The 22,550-nt window shown below is 38.0% G+C and overlaps 1 protein-coding gene across 4 annotated transcripts; it reads right to left on the bottom strand.

Moving 5' to 3' along the window:
* Positions 1-965: 965 nt before the first annotated feature.
* LOC149835250 (uncharacterized) lies at positions 966-22,039 on the bottom strand. Of its 4 annotated transcripts, none has more exons than XM_090010465.1 (9): positions 21,927-22,039; positions 11,495-11,545; positions 6,766-6,787; positions 6,504-6,594; positions 6,237-6,269; positions 4,080-4,205; positions 1,799-1,905; positions 1,615-1,686; positions 966-1,536 (listed from the first exon to the last, which is right to left on the bottom strand). In XM_090010465.1, exons 1-9 carry the CDS (start codon positions 22,014-22,016, stop codon positions 1,139-1,141), a joined length of 990 nt encoding a protein of 329 aa, XP_089866591.1. In that variant the 5' UTR covers positions 22,017-22,039; the 3' UTR covers positions 966-1,138. The 4 variants fall into 4 exon arrangements, with proteins under 4 accessions (XP_089866591.1, XP_089866590.1, XP_089866592.1 ...); XM_090010464.1 differs by having other exon boundaries at positions 6,480-6,594; positions 21,927-22,037; XM_090010466.1 differs by lacking the exon at positions 11,495-11,545 and having other exon boundaries at positions 6,480-6,594; positions 21,927-22,038.
* Positions 22,040-22,550: the final 511 nt, after the last annotated feature.

The following is a 22,550-nucleotide window of genomic DNA, read 5'->3' as shown; positions in this document are numbered from 1 at the left end:
ATAAACTTCATCAACATCATTACTGTCAGGTAGAAGAAAATGACATCTTTTTTGTTACTTGCAAGCGTAATCCCAATGTAGATTTTTGGACAATGGGCACTATGTGAATTCATCAAAAAACTTTTTAGGGATTCTAACTTGCAATGTCTCCAACACAAGGTGACGTGCACTAACTGCTCCTGCCAGACATGATTGGCCTGAATCAGACGATATGTATCGTACTGCCAGAAAATCGATACGATACTGGCCTGAATCGGCTAATTTTTAATAAAATATAAAAAATAGCTCAAAATTAAAATTTTAATATTATTTTAATGACTTTAACAAGCAACCCGTTCTGATTGACGAATTATTTTTTGGCTGATTCAGAACGATTCACTTGAGAATCACTATCAACTGATTAACCTGAATCCTTGGCCAAACGATACAGGTCAGTTTCCGATACTGACAACATTGTTAATAAGTTCTAAAGGGACGGCTAGACTCTCTCTCTCTCTCTCTTTCTCTCTCTCCCTTTTCACGAGTTGCTAGGAAGCTCTTGACCTCATCTGTCTGGTTCAGTTGTTTATTTTGTTTCTTCTCATGTTTGATGCTGGGGGTGATAGGCCATGGGCCATTCTCTGTGTCGAACTGAACGTAGAGCCTCTTGGTTGAGGCCTAGAGCTAGGAACATGCAAGGGCATGACCTTGTTGTTGGCTTCTTGAAAGAGAAGGCTGCCAGAGACTATGAGGATCTATGGGTTAGTGCTAGTAGCTTGCTTTTTTTTTTTCAAGCAAAAAAAAACTGTTAGTAGCTTTGGTTGCTTTTTCTTTTTTCTTTATTGAAATAAAAGAACGGTGCTGGGGCGCTGCAGCTTGGTCTTGCCCTTTATCTGGATAAGAACAGAACTTTTGTTTTTGATACTCTTTATGTAATTAGTTTAATCACAATTAAATCATCACTTGAATGAACAATTGTGTGTGTAGAGAGAGAATCTAAGGAAGCTATTGAACTACTTTTATACCATTACATCTTTACAATGTCTTTCATTTTTACATGGCCAATTTGGATCTCATTCATGGCGGTAGTTTGATTTGGAAACACCAAGGTCAGGTCTTGGTACCATTGAGGTATATACATCTAAGAATTGAATGTGTTTCATGGAGTAAGATCTTGCACTCGATCATATAGAACATGTTCCTCTTCTAGTTTAGTGGCCTCTCCAGCAACTGAAACCCATGATTCTGCTGCCCTTACCAACTTCCCATCCAACATTTCAACAACAGTAAATTCGCGCACACTTCCCCTAGATTTAGGTACAGTAAGAGCACTACTGCCTTTTGCAGAATTAGAGGTGGTGGTCCCTTGTGTATCAATCAACTTTTTCACTCTTGGAACGACAGCTCCATTAAGATAAATAATGTCATCAGTCCCATGAACAACCATTTTCCTAAGACCTCTTCTATATGCCAACTGTTTATGCATATGACCAAATACAACCAATGGAATAGATACCTTGCCTCCTTTTTTCGAGTTGGATATAGCCTGTGCTAGATCTGTGCAACAGGAAAAAGTTTCAGATGGGGATTCTAATGAAACACACAAATCAATGCTGCAGAACAAAGAACACTAACCTGGATCTCCATGGTCCCCTCCCTCAATTACCCAATCTCTTCCACAGATATCATTTATTTTAGAGCCCAGACCTTCATAACAATGAATAATTTGTCAGAATATCTCCAACATCGATAACATCCAGTAACAAAAACTGGGAATGTGCTATCATATCAACACAACCAAAACACAAAACCGACTTACCTGTAGGTCCATTATGTGCAAGAAATATGATGAAGTGTCCCTCAGGAGTTCCTGATGCTGCTTGACAGATCTTTTTCGCACTTTCATTCATATCATGCACCCTGTATCTGAAAAGCGTGTGAAATTAAAAACTTTAATTGGCTCTGTGCCACAGAGAATAAAACGAAGGCAAACACAGCATACAACAAAAGAATCCTATCATCTAACAGCAATTTGTGAGGAAACGATAAAGGAAAAATAAGTCGTGCTTCAAAGGAGAAAATGCTACTAGACGTGCTTGGTTCAGGAACTTCAAGGAAGCATTGAGCTTCCAGATTGTTGGCCAAGTTTGCTATGTCATATCATCGGAGTTCTGGGGGTTTAGTGTAAAGTTTTGAGGCCTAATTCTCAATTTTAATGACCCCAAGAAGATGAGGCCATCTAGATTGGTCAAATCAACTGTTATCACATTGCCATCTAGATTCAAAAGAATGACAATGATTCACAGCACTCGCAAAAAGAGGTGTAAAAAGACGAGATCTTATTAATAGAAGTTGCCAACCCGAGAAGACGAGACCAAATGTAGCCCACATATGAACATTTTCAAAGTAGCCTTGCCCCTTCCCAGAATCTGTCACAGGGATTCTTCAACTTGTCCTTGTGTTGTGTCTCTTTGTATACTATTTTGAATAGAAAATTGCACAAAAATGGCATGCCTCATGTCTTTTTATCCGTGTCCTGTGACAGCCCAGAATATCCAACTAGTTGTTCCATAGTCCTTCCTAACCTTGTAGAAAAAAAATCTTGACATCTAACCAAAGGGATACCTCACCCATAAACATGGAGCTGGATAGTGCGTGTACAAATGCAAGAGGATTACACTTTCCAATATCGATTTACTTATAATAATTTGATTACCTCATGAATCTCCAGAAAAATTGTTTCACGCTTGTGCTGAGGTTATAAATGCAATACAAAACTCAGCTTCAATTCAATTTATAGAGAACTAGAAGAACACCAATAAAGTAATTCATGAAAGAAATGTAAAATGCACACAAAGACTATGAATTGGAGGAAGTATAATAATGTGGAGATGTAGCTTCCATTGATACACAACTGTTAACTCTGAACACTTCAGCAGCCATTGAGGATGGATCCCTTTCTGTCCCCAAGTTTCCTCATTGTCCCATTCGGAGTGAATCTCTTTTGTTCGCCATGATGCTCTTTCATTTGCAAGGCTGATTCTAGATCTGTGTCAGCTCTTCAGGACATCTTTGTTGAAATTGAGACTTGTTCTGGCATGAAAATTAATCAGTCCAAATCCATGTGTACTATCCCCTTCAATGTTGCTCCTGATCAAGCCTCATCACTTTGTGGGATTCTTGGTTGGCCTTGGGGGGGGAGGCCTTCCAATTTGGTACCATGGATTGCCTCTTTTTCCAGGGCCTCTTACTTGACTTGTGTCAGGGTATCCTGGCTAAAGTGGAATCTCGTCTTATGAGTTGGAAAATAAATCATATGCTTCAAAGGAGAAAATGCTACTAGACCTGCTTGGTCCAGGAAGCACACTTTCTATGAAGTGTGCTTCAGAAAAAGGAAGCATCGAGTTTCCACATTGTTGGCCAAGTTTGCTATGTCATATCATTGGAGTTCTGGGGTTTTAGTGGAAAATTTTGCAGCCTAATTCTCAATTTTAATGAGCCCAAGAAGATGAAGGCATCTAGATTGGTCAAACCAACTGTCATCACATTGCCGTCTAGATTCAAAAGAATAACGATGATTCACAGCACTCGCATAGAGTTACATAAAAAGACAAGATCTTATTAATAGAAGTTGCCAACCCGAGAAGACGAGGCCACCCACATAGGAACAATTTAAAAGTAGCCCCTTCCCAGAATATCCAACTAGTTACTCCATAGTCCTTCCCAACCTTGTAGAAAAGAAATCTTGACATGTAACCAAAGGGATTCGTCACCCACAAACATGGAGCTGGAAAAGACAGTGCTTGTACAAATGCAAGAAGAGTACACTTGACAATATTGCTTACAACAATTTGATTACCTGCTCCACCACTCATAAATCTCCAGAACAACTGTTTAACACGTGCTGAGGTTATAAATGTAATACAAAACTCAACTTCAACCATTTATAGAGAACTAGAAGAAAACCAATAAAGTAATTCATGAAAGAAATGTTAAATGCACACAAAAACTATGAATTGGAGGAAGTATAATGATACAGAAATGTAGCTTCCACAGTTCCTTTAATTAAAACTGATGGTCATTTATGTGTATCCACCAACCTTGCAGAAATAAGTCCACGCCGAAAGATGACATCACCACCGCAGGAAAATGGGCGACCTCCAACAACACTAAGCTTTAAGGCATGAAAATCAATACGATGATAACCGACATGTTCCTCACCAAGACTGATTCAAGAGCACAACAGTCATTTTTTTTGCAGCAAGTGCAAAATCTTCAAGAAAATAAAACTAATGCGAAGTTCCAGAATTTGATTGCAAAATTATTCTGAAAGGATGCTCACAAGCTTGCGATCCAATGATTCCTTGCTAGAAATACAAAAGGTAAAAGCAGTTTCCAAAAAGAATTCTCAAATATGGGTAAACCATGTAATTTCCAGGGCCTACTCACAGCTGACTTTAATCTTACCTGATTTTGTTTTCTCTTAATACAATTTCTTCAAGAAAAATAACAATCAATTTCAACTTGAAAGCGGTCAATGAAAATATTGTTGTGTTTTACATAAAAAAATGCTTAGCTGATATTTTCAGATGCAAGAATAATTATATGTACATCCAAGGAAAATAAAGTACACTGATAGATGTACTGTAATCTATGTAGTCAAAAGCACTAGGGGGTGCCTAGTCGGTAGACCCCTAAAAAGACTAGTCAAAGACTAGGCAGGACTAGTTGGTACCACAATTAAATATAAAAAAGTACACAAAATATACATAAAAATATGTTTAATTTTTTTACTAATAAGATGATTTCATTACACAAGTACAAAATTATACATGCTTTCACAAAATATATTAATATACATAACCAGAATATACATATATATAATTGTACACACAAAAATATATATATTTTCAATTATTCATGACATATTTAGTATAACCAACAAAATATGCTTTCAACCTTTCAGAGAAGCACAATAACACATACATATATAAATAACATATTACATAATTCATAATGCTAAACATGCTTTCAGGCTTTTATAGAAAAATCCATAAAAAACAAAGTAACACACACATATATAAAAAGACATAATCAATTAAAATTAATTGTGCATGCTTTCAATGTTTCACATAAAAAATCCCAAAAGCAAAGTGGCACACACACATATATATAAATATAATAATTAAGCATGTTTGCATGATTTCATAGAACAAATCACACAAACACATGCACATAAATATAATTATATATATATATAATAACAATATATATATGAATTATAAATAACTAAACTGCCCTCTTGCCTAGGCGGAGGCAGCTTAGTCGCCGACTAGGCACCTTAGTTGGCAAAATTGGTACCTTTTTAAGGCACTCACCTAGGAATTGTAAAGCCTAGGCATTTTACTTAACCTAGACCGACTAGGCGGACTAGTCAGTGCCTAGTCGGGGCTTTTGACTACATAGACTGTAATGTAGCATCCAAAAGATGCCAAATCCAAAATGAATGGATTGTCAAGTTGCAAGCTTGCATCAAATGCATTCTTGTGTATACAAAGAATAACAAGATATGTTTTACTTCCAAACTCTTTACACACACACATCAAGCACTTAGTTCTATCTGGTATCATTTTTCTTAGCATAATAAAGGATGGCAGAAATGGTTCGCATATGGCAGAATTGTGAATAAATTTCTGTTTACATGCTTCAATTTGGACTTCATTTGTCCACAATAATTGCTTCAAGGCTGAGTTGGTGATATTACCAGCTGCATACATCAACTTTTCACAGTCCAAATCAGGATATGTACACAAATAAATGGTAAAATAATGTCCTTATCATATAACACTGGACACAGTTCCCTAGGTAACCTGGGAAGGCAGTCTCTGCTTGTCAAAGACTTGGGCTGGTAAATTATGTTCTAAGGCAGTTACCTAATGAGAGTGGTCCTCTCCCTGTGGTATTTCATTTCCATGTCCACACGCATAATACTACTAGGTCCCCCAGTATTGGCTGTGACAAGACCCAAACCTTGTGAAAGATAGCTGTGTTCACGTTTTGCATGTCAGGCTAATGCTTTCCTAAAACCATCCAAGTCCACTTGTTTTAGTCACATATTAGAAGCAATTCTATGGGATGGTAAAGAAGAATGGATCCATCATATTACAATCAAAATGCCCAAAAATGAAAAGTTACAACCAGAAAAGACTGCAGGGCCACAAGTACTAGTGATGATTATATACCCAACACAAACTCACCATTCTAGCTGAGCTTGCACACCATCCCTTCCCCTGCCAAACACATTATATAACAAAAACACTACCAATTAATAAATTGTTTTAGAAATTATTATACAAGAAATACTTGGAAGGAAAAAAAAGCATGGGTTGAAGCAAGATTTTGATCACATATCCTACCATCCTCTTATATTTGTCTAAAGCAGACCAAGAAAAAAATTAAATGGAAAGGCATCCCACGTAAATGATATGATAAACCCTTACTTTACTGAAAATCTCTGGGTGTACCAGCTATCATGATTTCCCAAAATAGCTGCTTTCGGGAATTTAAGATTTGCAATGCTCCTAACAAGCTCAACATTTTCATTACCAAAGTCACCTGGCATGTAACAAAAACAGTATCAAAGAGCTTAAGCAAATCATCATAGATTCCATTAGAATAGAAAGTGAAAATCAATCATGGAAAGGGGAAAAAAAGATAAGAACCAAATCACGTCATTCCTTACAACAACTCCAAATGTAGAAATGACCAGGAAGAGAAAAAGCATGCCTGTAAAAAGCACCAAATCGGGCTGCAAGCCCATGCAAAATCATGTCAGTTAAGAACAGCTTAAAAGATGTTTCTCATGATATAAAGAAAAAAAATAGTTATAACAGTGAGAAGAAAATACGCATGGCAACATACCAACAACTACCCCTCTTACATGTTACCATGACCATCAAGCATTTCAAGGTTAGCATATCAAAGTATTAAAACTGGAAGGTCACTGCCTTGAAGAGTACACCAACAAGCATATTGAGCAGAATTTACAAGCAATTTTATGCCTAGGAAACAGATATCATGAATTTTCTGAAGCATCTCACTTCTAATTACAGATCTTTACGTGTGATACAAAACTAATCGTGGATAATGCTTTACCAACATGCTCCAAAGAAAAAACTTTGCTATCCAACAACCATTATCTAGAGTAAATTCTCACATATGATGCCACTTAGCAAGGATTTGGTGCAACATTTAAAATCTACTAATAAGACTAATGCATGACAAACCAATAAACAACGCCTATCTATGTCACATGGGTACGGGTACAGAGCACAACACGGCAATTTTAAAAAATGAGGGTACCGGGACACAGCTATATATATATATATATATATATATATATAGATAGATAGATAGAGAGAGAGAGAGAGAGAGAAACCCGTAACAGTGGATTCACAAAGCGTCCACTGTTAGTGGATGCTTCTCCACCGCTGATCCCGTGTGGCTACGTTTTTTTTTAAAACGTGTATCATTGATAGCACTTCATGTGCCAAAGAACAAAACTTTGCTATCCAACAAGCATCATCTAAAGTGGAGCTTCACACTTAATGTCACTTAGCCAGGAATTTAGTCTGAAATGTAGAATATGTTAAGAAGGCTAAAGAATGACAAACCAGGTAAGCATGGCTTATAAACTCAAAGAGTGTACTTTCACACATGACACCAATAGATATGGTAGTTATGTACAATATTGGGGTAGAATAATTTCTTAGACATATGTAGCACATGTTCATGCTACGTGGTCCAAATTCATACCCACTATCCCAGGCATTCTGTCACTTTTGTTGGTGTATTTATCTGATTAATTAGGTTTTGTTTCACTTATAGGTGCTTCAAAGGCAATACAGGACTAGAGCTATGTTTCTTTCCACATTTTTTGTTATAAGATTATCTGCTTCTGTGCTGTGAAGGAATGGTTTTGGACATATTTTCCATATCTTCCAGATGCGTAATTTTTTGCTAGTTTGCATCCGTATTACATTCTTATTTCCAAATCTGGCTCTCTAGTTTCCTTGGCTTCAAATTAACCTATCCAAGGAAAATCCAGTACTGTGCCTCTCTTGAAAGAGGCACTATCAGTTATTTTATATTCATCCAGTGATAGCTTCAAGAGTTCAACTGAAGGACTTCTTGTACAACTCCTTGCACGTGCCTTTTGGGTTTTGGGTCTCTACATGTAATTTTCTAAATCTGATTAAAGAACGCAAGTTTAGATTGTTGTAATTACAAAATGGGCTAAAGATGGCACCGTTACTGCACTCAAACTTTGACAGAAAAAGTTGAATGATTTTTGAAGAGCTGACTTCTTGCCCTGAAAATTATCCATTGCAAAAAACATCTATATCAGGCAGGCCAGCATGTCTTCTTCCAACATTTTCTCCAACTCTATTTGAAGTTTCCTGTATATCAGTGAGAGAAACTTTGAGATTAAAAGTGGATGAATTCTTTCTATGATGTTGAATAAAGGCCTCAAATCAGTTAAGTATACAGATTCTACCAGTTTAGGGTTGGGGTTGAGATCTATCCATGTGAACTTGCATATAATGATGATAGTCAATCCAAATTTTCCATCTTGCACCAATGCACACTTGTGTGATGTAAATCAAGTAAATTGGAATTACAATTTTCGTTTCAATAACTTGAGAGGTGCACTGTGTAATGCCTAGTTATCATAACTGGTTTTCATTGGTATTATTAGTAGATTGCCACAACTAAGGCTATGTCTAGTCATCAATTATTCTCCCAGAAACCCCTGAAGGACAGAGACAATATACCAGTATGCACCAACTGCATATTTATAGCTTCAGGAAACAGAGTTACATGCTACCTGCAGAAGTCATTTGAAAATCAGAACTCTGCTGAGATAAGAATGTTCCTGACATCCACGCTCAATGTGACCATAGACTTGAATAAAAAATTCCTACCAAACACTGAAACCTCCCTATGTAACCCTTTAACAAAATGTATTCATAAGTGCATCCAACCCATAGCACCACTCCTAGCATGAGAAAACAACTGACACCAATTTGAGCACCAACCAACCTAGCATATGCATAGGTTGTGTATGTGATTGTGTTTTCTTGCGATTTCATGTGATGAGTGTGTTAGAAAGTATGCGGAAAGGAATAACAAGAATGCTTAATGCATTCACACGGTCCAATGAATGGACAAGCACAAACCCACGAAGGGGAATATAGAAATAGTCCACTAAGGGTATGTTTGATGGCTTGTCCAGGGTTGGACGAAATGAACAAAAGAGACGGAACTGAACATTGGTTATGTTTGTTCCATAACAACTGTTCCAAGTCCAACGTTTGTTTGGACTGTACTCAGATGCCATGTTCCAAATGTCCGTTGTTTGATGATGATGTACTCAGATGCTATGTTACAAATTGCAACAGAAATTGCCAAAAGTTACAGGCTCAGAGCAGGTTCATGATCTAACAATGTTTTGACAGGAATGGGCACAAGTTTAGACGCAAAAGAGTAAACTTTCACCTTCAATTGATGAATATTTATGATACAGAAAGCATATATAAAAAACTAACACAAAAATAAGTTCATAAAAAACACAAATCCCTGTATAAGTTCATAAAAATCACAAAAATAATACATTTATCAATGCAAGTCATCGAAAACTAACACAGAGTATTTGGCATATGCCTCTATCAGAAATCATGTTATCAAACAACCAACAGAAGACAAACTGCCACTTCTGTGGTTGCTGATAAACTCTGATTCTGAATGCCTCATAAAAAATCATGACCAAGAAATGATTAACAAACAATTTAGATGGGATAATTCCAAAAGCCCACCTGAAAATGAAGCCACAGACAATTGGCATGACCAGACTTGAAATAATAACACAATGAGCATGAATAATATCCACAAAATTCCTGCCACAAGAACCAGTCTTATGAAATTCTTCTTCCAAACAGGCTTCAATGGAGATTCTTGAAAGCGCTGATCAAGAAGAAAATACAAAAAGAATGAAGAAGATCATCAAAGAAATTAGAAAAAAAACCCTAGTTAAGCAAAAATAAAAAAAAGAAAAAGAACGAACAAGAGAAGAAGAATAAGAGGAATAATAAGAAGAAGAAGAGAAGAAGAGGAAGGGGGCCAAGCGGCCTCGCCTCCGCCGGTCGCGCCCCTTCGCCGGCCGTTGGCGCCCCTTCGCCGAGAGAGAGTGCTCCGCCCCTCCGGCTGCTACATAGGAGAGAGAGACAGTTTTAACTTTTAAGAGAGAGGGTCAGGCGCAAGAGAGAGAGGGTCGGCTGCCCCCGCTGCCGAAGGAACGCCCCCTCTTGGCGTCGGAGGCGGTGGTGCCGCCACCCGCCGCTCCAGCGGAGCCCTTGCACACACACACACACACACACACACACAGACGGGTGCAGCGCGCCCGTCGATGCATTTTTTTTTGTCCCCTCCGTTCTTGTTCTTTTTGTAACAGGGGGGGGGGGGTGGATCGAAAATTAAAAACATTTATGGACGCGGCGGACGCACGGAACGCCGTCCGCCGCGTCCAACGTTTGTCGAATTTGGTTGTTCCCAGCGGGATTTTCGTTCGAATCCCGCTGGGAATGGCGTATCAAACATGCCCTAAGGGACAACACAAGAAGCCTTAAAAAAGGCAACACAAAAAAATATATGAAATTTATTGAATAAGGGCTTGAAAAGCCATAAGTTACATAGGGGATTACCCCTCTATTTATAAGCAAATGAGAGAATGAGAGAGTGAGAAAAGAGTGAGAGAGAGAGAGAGGACATTGGGAGGCCCAACAAGGACTCGTTGGGCCCCCAACGGTCACATTTGTGACCGTTGGGGGTCCAATGACTCTTAGTTGGGACCCCCAATGCAATGCATTTAATGCATTTTCAGCGAAGAAAAAGAAAATAAAAAAAGAAGAAAAGTAAAAAGAAAAAGGAAAATAGAAGAAAAGTAAAAAGACCAAAATGCCCTTATTGAGCAGAATTACAAAAATATCCTTTATCAGGTATATATATATATATATATATACACATATTTTAACAGAGTGAGCAAGCGAGTGTGTATGTGCATGTGTGTGTGTGTGTGAGCGTGCATGCACATGTGTTCAGTAGTAAAAACTAGAATATGAACACACAGTTGCATGATGAAAGACTATCTTCACTTTTAAGTTGTCAAAAATGCTGCCAATGGATCAAAACACATGTTGTTACACAATGAAAAGTCATCAAACCAAATATCAGTAATACTTACTTATGTATGCAGCATAAAACAAACATAAGACTCTGATCTCATGTAAGTCAAATAGTGCCCAAGTTAATCCATTTAAAAGGGAGAAATAACAGGAAAACAAATATAAAAAAATGCAATTTAAGGTTTTCTTTCAAGGAAAAATTATTTGTAAAGTTTTTGCCATCTTGAAATCAATATAGCGAAGTTTCTTTGTTTATCCCATGAAGAAAGAAGTACCTGTAAAAATTGAAGTGCTTTCCCATCTTCTTGCAGGTCCCAATCATCATGCTTCAATAATAAGAGGAAAAAAATTGTTTTCTGTAGGATATTGATATAACAGTGCACAAGCACATGACAAATTAGCAGTTTGAACCACCACTGGTTGGAAATGAATGAGCATTGTACCCTAATCAAGTGATAATTGGATCCATGTTGTATTTGTCCAAAAAAGAAACCACAATTGTTTCTTCTAATAGTTAGTTCAATACTCTGCCATGAGAATGTGAGTGTAACCAAGGTTTTAAAAGGCAAGGGGCACATTGAGGCGGTTTTGAAAATTTTGAGTAAGGCGTAAGCTTCAATATATATCAAGGCATAAGTTAGACACACACACACACACACACACACACACACACATATATATATATATATATATATATATATATATATATATATATATATATATATATATATTACTAAATAGGTACTTCACTAGTAAGCTTCTAGTTTATGGCTTTGTGATAAATATTACATTGAAAATGAAAAAAGTAAAGTACATTAATATTAAAATCGAATAGATTAAAGATGAAAATTATTGATTTTTTTTCTTTTTTGTTTGTCTTCCCTAGCAAATAGGAACCGTGTCTTTGATTTTCTACCTTTTATCTCTCTTAAGCAACCTTTAATATATAAGTAATGCCCAAAATTACATTACATTTATCATTTCTATCATTCACTTTTTAACACTACAATAAATAGAATTTTTTCGATCTCATGGGTTTAAATGTCAACTGAAGAGAAAAGATAACTAAAAAAGTAAGAAGGCAACCTGTACCCCAAAAAAGCAACAAGTGAAAAGCCTACGCCTCTCATATGACGCCTAAGCGATATAGAAGCACAGGCCTCTTTGGTAAAGAGGAGTGGGTCTCATTTCCATTAAAGAGGCACATGCCTTGAGGCTTCTTTATCGTAGAGGCGTTAAAGGTGTACGCCTTTAATGCCTCTCTGAACACCCACAAAAACACTGAATATAGATCAACATAATAATATGTCCAAACAAGAACATTGCATTAAGACAGAAAATGGATCTGTGAGGATTGGAATCAACTTTCAATTATGATGAATGGGTTCACGTCCCCATGAACCAGTAAAGTTTGACCAGTTGAAGGAAACAAAAAATCTGCGTAATATCAAGAACATGAAAAAAACATGCACAGCAAGTGAGCCCAACAACTTTTTCATTTTGACTAGAAAGCTCGTAAACAAGATAAAATAAGGAAATGAGCAGTCACTGCTAAAATCAATCAATGAAGAGAATGAAATATCATCAAAAAACTCAAAATCATCTAAGTGATGGTTCCCTAGCTGAGTTTATTAGGCATAATCTAAGATAAGATTTGACTAGGACGATGATAATATGACTAGTAATTCCAATGGATCAAATCCAAGGTAAAGAACTAGGTAACTATGGCCAGAAATTATACTTTGGCTTTGCATCCTGCTAGCCATGAGGTGTCCTCTACCAGAAGCTTCTTGATTAAGAGCTACTTTGCAAGGAGGATTGTTCATATCCCACTTTGCCACCTTAACAAATAACTGAGAACCATCTTCTTGACAAGATTGGCCCCGGGATATGTGCCCTGCAGTTCACACGATAAAGGGAGAGAAAACAAGAAAGAGATGCAGAAAATAAGGGCCGTGTATTTCTTTTAGGCTATGTCACCTGGGTACGGGTACGGAGGGTACAACACGGCAAGTTCGAAGAATGTGGATACGGAGACACGACTATATATATATATATATATATATATATATATATATATATATATATATTAAATAAAAGAAAATAATAATAACATTTTAAACATAAAAGAGGAAGAAGGGGTAAAATGATTTTTTTTAAATAAAAGGTGTTTTAAAAATATGCGTGTTTGAAAAAATAAAAAAGAATATTTTGATTATTTTTAAATAAAAGAGGAAGAAAATGATAGTATGAATTTAAAAAGGAGTAAAAAGATTTTTTTTTAAGAATATGAAGATTGGTAGGGGGCTCAATGAAATTTTTAATTTCATTACAAAGAAAAAGGAGGTCGGAAGGGCACCGACTATCTCCTTCGCTCTGCAAGGAAGGCATGGAGGAGGAAGAGGCGACAACACCAAGTACGGGCTATTCAACTCTCTCTCTCTCTCTCTCTCTCTCTCTCTCTCTCTCTCTCTCTCTCTCATTTTTCCACTCCCCAAACCCCTCTCGTTTACCTATCTATCTCTAAGTGAGCTTGCAATCACCGAGAGAGTGACAGAGAGAAGGGAAAACGAGAGTCAGAGAAGAGGGAAGAGAGAGACTAGGGAGAGAGAGAGAGAGTCGAGTGTTTCAGGAGGGGGTGATTTTGCTTTTTTTTTACTTTTCTGAGGTTCGGGCCAGCATTGGACCCGACCTGGCACAGTGTGGCATACTTGCACTGCGCCTGATACCCATACTTGTGTTGACACGGGTACGATAACCGAACTATCGTGTCACAATATCATAGCTTTTAGGTCATGCCCTTTCTTGTATGATATTGTGAATAATTTTGTTTTACAAAAATACCCTTTATAAGTAAAAAGAAATATAACATGGTCTTATGTTACAAAAGATGGAAATACCCTCAATAAAACATTTATTTCTAACATGCCTCCTCAAACTGTACATGGGTGGTTTAAGATCATGGACAATTTGCTCTTGAGCTGCCAATGATGAATACAAGGAAGAGGCTTAGTAAAAAGATCTGCAATTCAGTCTTCTCCTCTAACAAATAAGGGCTGAATTTCTTGACTTTCAACCTTTTCACAGACAAAATGTTGGTCCAGCACTACATGATTTATGTCACATAGGTGCAGGTATGGATACAGGTGCGGATGCAATGATGCAGCACTCTTAAAAAACTTGGGCGCGGGGGTGCGGGGAGCATATATATATAATTTTTAATAGTTTTAAGTTAACACTATGTGTATGTGTATGCATTTATGTATTTATATATATAATATACATAAAATTGGACTTGGTTAGGGTTAACTGAATTTACTTTTTGACATAAATGAACCTCAGTGTGGTTGACTTCACCTAACACAAAGGAAGTCGTGTCCAAGTGTCATAACTGCATAGGTGCGGGTGTGGTGCCCTGTTAGAAGAGTTTGTGTTACATAGTACATGATTTATCTCACCATGCTGGACAGGATTTGTAGCAATGGCAACTACACTCCGATTGTCACAAAAAAATAATGATGTATTGATGGGTTGACACAACGACGTAAGTGACGAATCCATAAAACTTTCATTGTAATTGCCACCATAGATCTATATTCAGCTTCAGTAATAGATCTAGCCACGGTACGTTACTTTTGGTTGGACTAGGAAATAAGATAACTCCCAAGAAAAACCAGGGTTACTGAAAATGCTATAGGACTCGGGGAAGCGCGCTTTCCCGAATCAAGTTTCGGAAGCACGAAATACATCACTTCTGGAATGCGCGAGGAAGCAACCTTTTTAAATGGGAAGTGTGCTTCCCATTTCGCTTCCCACTCACTTCCCAATATCATATCATGAAGTAAGTTTCATTTTTTTAGAGGGGCATGAAGCCTTTAACATTTTTTTTTTGCTCAATATATCGGGAAAACTCGATTCCTATTTGCTTCCCACTTGAATCCTAGGTCGCTTCCCTCTTTGTTTCCTCTTTGCTTCCAATTCGTTTCCTAGGTCGCTTCTGGTTCGCTTCCGAGACAATTCTCGGTTTGCTTCGAAGTCGTCCAGCGCTTCCCGCTTCCTAAAATTTTAGAAGTGTCTTGCTTCCCGCTCCCCACTTCTACTTCTTGAATCGCTTCCCACTCTTGCTTCCTCGATTGGCAACTTTGAGAAAAAACTCAATAGCTGGTCACATATCTAATAGTAGATGGATCTCCTGCCCAGTCTACGTCAGAATAGGCCAACACGGAAAGGGGAATAGAGACAGGTTTGTCTCCACTCTTATAAATCAATCCATTTGTAGTGGTGCCCTTGATGTAACACAAAACTCTTTTAGTTGCCTCCATGTGACTTTGCTTAGGAGCATGCATGAATTGGGAGATCTGATTCATAGCAAAAATTATATTTGCTTGGGTAAATATTAAATAATGCAAAGCACCAACAAGTCTATGAAAAATTCATAGCTCCTCAAGTTTCTTATCATTTGGCCCATCCTCCATAAATTTCGTATGGGCATAAATAGGTGTAGAGATTGGTTTACAATCCTTCATTCCAAATCTAGCAAGAAGATCAAGAGCATACAAGTGTCAAAGATTCAGTTGTATGGTCTACTTCTACACCGAGGAAATATATCAAACAATCCAAATCTTTCATATGGAACTTCAAACTGAGCATACTATTCAACTTTGCAATTCGTGAAGCATCACTCCCCGTAATTATAATATCATCATCGTATACCAAAACTATAGTAATATGCACTTGGTCATAATGCAGGAAACGTGAATAACCGCAATGACTACAAGAAAAGCCCAAGGCACAAAGAGTCTTATTGAAGGTTTTGAACCACGCCCTAGAAGCTTGCTTTAGCCCATACAACGCCTTCTTTTTAACCTGAACACAGTGGTTTGGGGATCTGCCTCTGAGTCCTTGGTGGATGCTCTATATAGACCTTTTCATGAAGAAAAGCGTTATTCACGTCCATCTGGCTTAGTTCCCACCTGTTCATAGCAGCAAGCAAATGAACAACTCTGATTGTGCCCATTCATATCAGGATGAACGTCTCATCAAAATTAAGACCATGCTTTTGGGTGTAACCCTTCGCTACAAGCCGGGCTTTGTAACGCTCTATGCTGCCATCAGTTTTATACTTAATCTTGTATACCCAGCAGCATCCTACAATATTTTTGTCAGACGGACGAGGAACTACCTCCCAATTATTACATTCATGAAGCGCTGAAATTTCTTAATTCATGGCTTCAACCCAGCATTTATTTTGGCACGCTTCATAGTAGGATTTGAGTTCACTCTCATTCAGGACATTAGTTGCAAATATCTGGAACTCTACTGAAAAGGTGTCATAGCTTACCAATCTCTCCGGTGGGTGTCTAACACAACCTGACCTCCTGGGCTGTATAATGCCTGATGAATCTGTACCATTCCTTGCATCACTGGCCAATTTATTTTTTGAAGTTGATCATTCCACTAAGGAGTCAGTGGACTGTTGTAACTCGTGATTCAATGGCGGCTGTGTACAAAGGGTAACCTGACTAGTAGGTTGCTGCTGAGGGACTGCATTTAGCCGACCTTCAATATATTTCTAACAGACATAAGTTTGTGGGAAAATCTGGAACCCAACAGGCTGTTTATTGGGCTGAATTGATTCAGCTCTTGGACATGAATTATCGACGCTTGGAATCAGCAATTCATATGTCTTGCTATCACCACTACCAGGCTGAACTTGATTTGACTTCATTGGCATAGTGATCGGCCAAAAGAAATTAGGGTTGTCCTCGGTCCTTGAACTCACATGTGCTCTTGACGATAATAAATCATGTTCATGAAAAACTACATGCCTTGAGATGAATATTTTTTGAGTAATAGTATTAAAGCATCTATATCCTAAATACTCATCCTCGTAACCCATAAATTGACATTCTTGTGCCTTTGGAGACAGATTGTTATGTAAGGATTCGTAAACATGCACAAAGCACTTGCTGCCAAATGCACACATAAAGGAATAATCAGGATACTTATTGAACAACAAGAAATACGGTAATCTACCCTCCAAATTAGACAAAGGCATATGATTAATGCAGTTCACAGCTGTATGAAAAGATTCATCCCATAAATCCTTTCTAACTTTGGACTCTATTAACATAGTTAGAGCTGTTTCTACCATGTATCCATGCTTCCTTTTTGCGATTCTATTTTGTTGAGAAGTTTTCAGGCAAAAGAACTCACGCAACAGATTAATAAAAGCTACAGACATATATTCACCGCCACCATCGCTACGAAAACGGACTTTACGACCAAACTGATTTTCAATGTAGGTTTCAAATCTTTGAAAGATATGGATCACTTGGCCTTTATGTTTTAATAAATAGATCCCAGTGTATTTGGTGAAGTCATCAACAAAGATAACAAAATAATGAGATTTGGACATAGACATGATGAAGGCTAGACCCCAAACATCAAAATGAATTAATTTGAATGGAAATGAAGCTCTTTTATTAGCAAAATCAAAAGAAAAAGCATGGCTCTTACATAGATGACAACTAGAACACAAAAAATGACACTTTAGGTACTTTACCCCTTAATGGAATAAGAACTTTATTACATAGAGTTTAAAGAAAATTAGAATTACAATGACCAAGTCTTCGATGCCAAAGTTCAACTTATTTCTTGGCTTCATCAACTTCGAACACGAACAAAGCAAAAGTGTGACTCGAACTACGAACGAGACTTCTTTGAGATTTGTTAATGACATAGAGAAATTCAACCGTTTCTCCTTTTGCGAGGATCTCCTTCGTGAGAGGGTCCTTCACATAAACAAAAAAAGAGACTGGTTTATCAACTAAGACACAGAAATGAGATTATGGCAGATATTAGGAACGGGAAAGGTATCGAGTAGACAAAGGTAACCTTCACTAGTAGGAATAATGGCGGTCCTATATATGTGATGGGATGATGTTTCCCATCGCCAATAACTATACTTTCATTGCCATGATAAGGTACAATGTTTGAGAGCTAACCAGAATCACTTGCGACGTGATTAGTTGCCCATGAATCAATCAACCATGTATTATGAGCCTTGCACACTTTATGATGTTTCCCAAGTTTGAATGTTCTGACCTGGACCCTATGCATTCGGACCAAGAGCTTAGTGTTGTCATGAATTTGAATTACACCCATGATGTAATCATGTCTAAATGAACATCATACTTAATGCATTCACATCTCATGACAGCCCGGGTACAGAAACATTATGACCAGTTTGAGATGACGGGTATGTACCGACTAATGAGGCTGGATAACCACACTAAAAGGTGGATTAGCATTGGGCCTTGGTCCTACGGAGGGTAAATAAGCTCTGAAGCATGCTGGATATGGAACGGTTGATGGCTTGAAGGTAAGAACATAGAACCAATAACAGTCAGTGCACATGTGGCCTTTCTTCCCGCACATCTAACATGTGGTATTTGAGTGTTGCCACTAGAAGGATAGGGAAGGATGCCTCTCCTTTGACTTGGATACCACCATGCCATCTACCTCAGCCACCCCTAGTTGAGTTATTAGTGCCACGACCAACACTAGCAGCCACCATAACTTCATGGTGAGTCTGTTGGTTGTCCCCTTTTCCAGACATGTTGAACATGGACTCGAACTCTAAAAGCATGGGCCGAAGCTCATCAAAATGGGGTCTAGGCTCAGTGGCGTAGCTAGGATTCATGTGAGGGGGGGGTGGGGGGCAAACAGGGGTGTAGCAAAAAAAAATTGGTTTGATAGTCGAGGGTTCGGGGGCAGCGCCCCCGGAAAATTTTTTTTTGAGATAAAATAAAAAATGGCTACAATTATTAATAAAAATCTATTTCATATGGACAAATCAAACTATTTGCTGCAGTCAGGGCTGGGCTGGGCTAGGACTGGGCTTTTAAAAAAAAAAAAAAAAAAATTTAACTGTTTCTGGAGGCAGGACTGGGCTACAGCCCAGTCCTGCCCCCCCCCCCCCCCCCCAGCTCCACCTCTGCTTCTTGTCTATACACATGGCAATAAAGGAACCCAAGTCCCTTTAGGATCTAAGTACAAATGTCCAGGTCCTCCAATGGGCTGCCTATCGCTGCTAGCTGATCCGAGATATATTTCACCTTATTCAAAAATTCAAAGGCACTGGAATCACCCCTCTGCAGCAAAACAAATTCCGATATGAGATGGTAGATCTTTGGGGTGGATATTTGCTCAAACCATTTATAGAGAATCTCCCACAAATTACGTGCAAACACTCATGGAAATATGAAACAGAACATCCTGGGAAAGAGTTGCGGTAATGTAAACAACAACAACCTGATCACTTTTCCGCCATGTAGTATATGCTGGAATTTTCAGAATAACAGTTTTGACAGTCTCCCCATATCTTCTCCCTGAACCTCAGACATGAATTCCGAGGGCACGGACTCAGATCCGTCAAGGTGCTCCATCAAATTGTAACTGCTGATAAAGAGTATGATTTTCTTCTTCCAGGTGATAAAGTTGGTCTCATTTAGTTTGTCGGTGACCAACTGGCTAAAAAAGGAGGAATTGATTGGGTTGAGGAGGCTATGATGAAACCAATATAAAAAGAAACTGGAACAAGAACCAAGGTAAAGAAGATGGAATCAAGAAGACTGGATCTGCAGACCCCAGGAAATTTGTTGACATCAGCAGAGTATGATTTCAGCAATGAAGGACGTCAAATTTTTTTTGGATGAAATAAAGCAAGCAATATGAACCTGTTGTAATATGATTGCTGATTACAAAATTGAGGCCCTTTCCTTCCTCCTTTTCCTTTTTTATTTAAAAAAGAGACCTTTTTTAGACCTTTCCTTTTCCTCCTTTTTTTTGGAATAGGGCAGACAATTCTCCTTTTTTTTAAATCAGCGAAACTATAGAAAGATGATAAAACAAAAATAAGGGATGACCCAACACAAGGAATAAGATAATATGAAAAAAAACAAGAAAAAGGAGAATATCATATCTGAAACATACCAGAAACGTGATTGACATGAAAAATATCATATCTGAAAATTTTTAGAAGAAGAAGGGATAGAACAAAGAGAAAAAGGAGAATAGGGATATGAAATCAAAATAAGATTTAAGGAAAGAAAGAATATAGGATTAGGGTTAAAGAAAAGAAAAAGAACGTACGAGATCAACCAAACAGGAGGAAGATCTATGATGCTGTGAATAATTTTTTTTACAAGAATACCCCTGATAAGTAAAAAGAAATATAACATGGTCTTATATTACAAAAGACAGAAATACCCTCAACAAAACATCTATCTCTAACACTTCCAACAATGAACTCTAACATTTGATCATACTCACCAACAGTGTTTGGGGAGTTTTTTACGCAAGCATTCTCTTGGAAGAATTTTAATTAGTCATTTTTCTCGGGGAGTTTAAGCAAATGAAAAATTAGATACATTGTGAAAATGCAAAAATAACTATATTGATGTACTTTTAATATTACATATTTCTTAAATTGCAACATATTAAAAAAATAGATAAATCTGTTTAAATAGGAAATAATGGACAGCAAAAAGATGCCGTGACATTTCAAACATTATCCCACTTTTTTCAATGATTTTTTTAGGATATTATGAGCAAGCATCAACAATCATCACCGATGTATTAGCTTTTGCATTGTTTCTCAAACAACTCATGAAAATCTACAGTTGTCATAATGCATTTTGTGCAGCTAAGGAGGCAACACACTTTAGGTCTCTTGCAAGAGATTTGGTTGTTACCCATCAAGCTTGCCAAGTTGGGTGAATTCCTTGGTTTCGTCGCCCACAAGTATGGGATCGAAATCGATCCGGCAAAAATCCGAGCAATTAGAGACCTCCAGCCTCCCAGAACCCTTCGCAAGCGGGTTGCAGGGGCGCCTGGCCTATGTCGATTTATTGCAAATCTTGCATAAGATAATTTCGTGAGAATTTGTACCAATTTAAGGTGGCACCTCTGTTACATCCTTAAGGAATATGAACAACCATTTTCATGATAAATCATATGTCCTAAGAAAGAAAAAGATGGCAGTTAAGCTTATTGGATTTTCTGAACTAACAAATTTCCAGAAAACCGCGTTTGGATTGATGGACACTATCCGGAATTTTCCGGAAAACCAAATTGCCAGAAATGGCCACATTCCATGCTCCAAACTCCGACCGCAACAGTGGCAGGTCAAAATCCGATGATCTGTGAAACAACCCCAACACATCCACTCGATCCCCAAGTTCAAGAATCCGACTTGTTTATCCCAGAAAAGTAAGATAAGCCAGGAATTAGCACTCAACAACTCAATTTCCCAACTTATCCTAATTTTCAGAAAAATTAGTGGGTGCATCCAAAAAACACCGACTAGTTCTTCTCCTTCCAACCACCGACTAAACTTCATCTATACCCCCTAAAACTCTCAAGTCCAACCATACATTGATACTTGACCTAAGGCAAAGATGACCAATCTTTGGTGAAATAACAAGCGTTCTATCTTAACAATTTGATATCCATTTCGTTTTTTTAATCAAATGCACAAAATTGATTTCTGGGAATCAAAGATTAAAGGAAAAAACAAACGCTATGTAAGATTCCAATTGTGACAGAGGCCAGCAGAGAAGCAACAAAAGCACAGAAACAGAGCAACGAAAAAAACAAAGGGGCGCTTAGTTTGTGGAGAAGGGGAGGGGATTAATGACTCACAACGTCTCCAACGACGGCGATTCGGACGGAGCGGCGCATCGGGAGGGGACGGTTGGGGCGCTTCAAGGGAGAGGACGAGCAGCAGACCATCCTCAGGCTCAGTATATCCGGGGGGCTTGAAGGCTTTGTCTGAACCATATGGGGTGTTTGATACGCGGACACAGGGTCAGCCAAGACAATAGTGCTGCCTCATAATGACTGACAGCCCCGCGTCCTGGATCAAGCGTACAACTTTTTTAAGTCTTGCCAAAAATGGGACTTAAGGGTGCCTTGACTCCTGCGTCCGAGTATCAAACAACCTGAAGCTCATAGTTTGTTATGCTATTCCTCGTAAATTCAAATTATATGCAGAAGCTTGAAATTCCATTGCATCAACCTGCTTTATCTATTGAATCATGAATGGTGGAAGACTAGAGCTTCAAGATATCAGTGTACTTGAAGAACATGAACTCCTTGTGATGACAAAATACTTGCTGTCAATGTCTAAAATAGCTGCAAAATGATCATTAGTTTGAAACCCTTGTATGTGAATCCTTTGCAATAAGGCCCAAGCTGTGTCTACTCCCAGGGTTTTACGCCAATGAACTCAGTGAATGAGGTCATTTTTTGTGGTTATCCAAAACA

Source organism: Nuphar pumila, chromosome 6 (genome assembly GCF_984573655.1).
Source record: "Nuphar pumila chromosome 6, dmNupPumi1.hap1.1, whole genome shotgun sequence".
Classification (NCBI taxonomy): Eukaryota; Viridiplantae; Streptophyta; class Magnoliopsida; order Nymphaeales; family Nymphaeaceae; genus Nuphar; species Nuphar pumila.
Note: the sequence above shows the minus strand (reverse complement) of the source record. Positions and strands in the feature narration are given on the sequence as shown.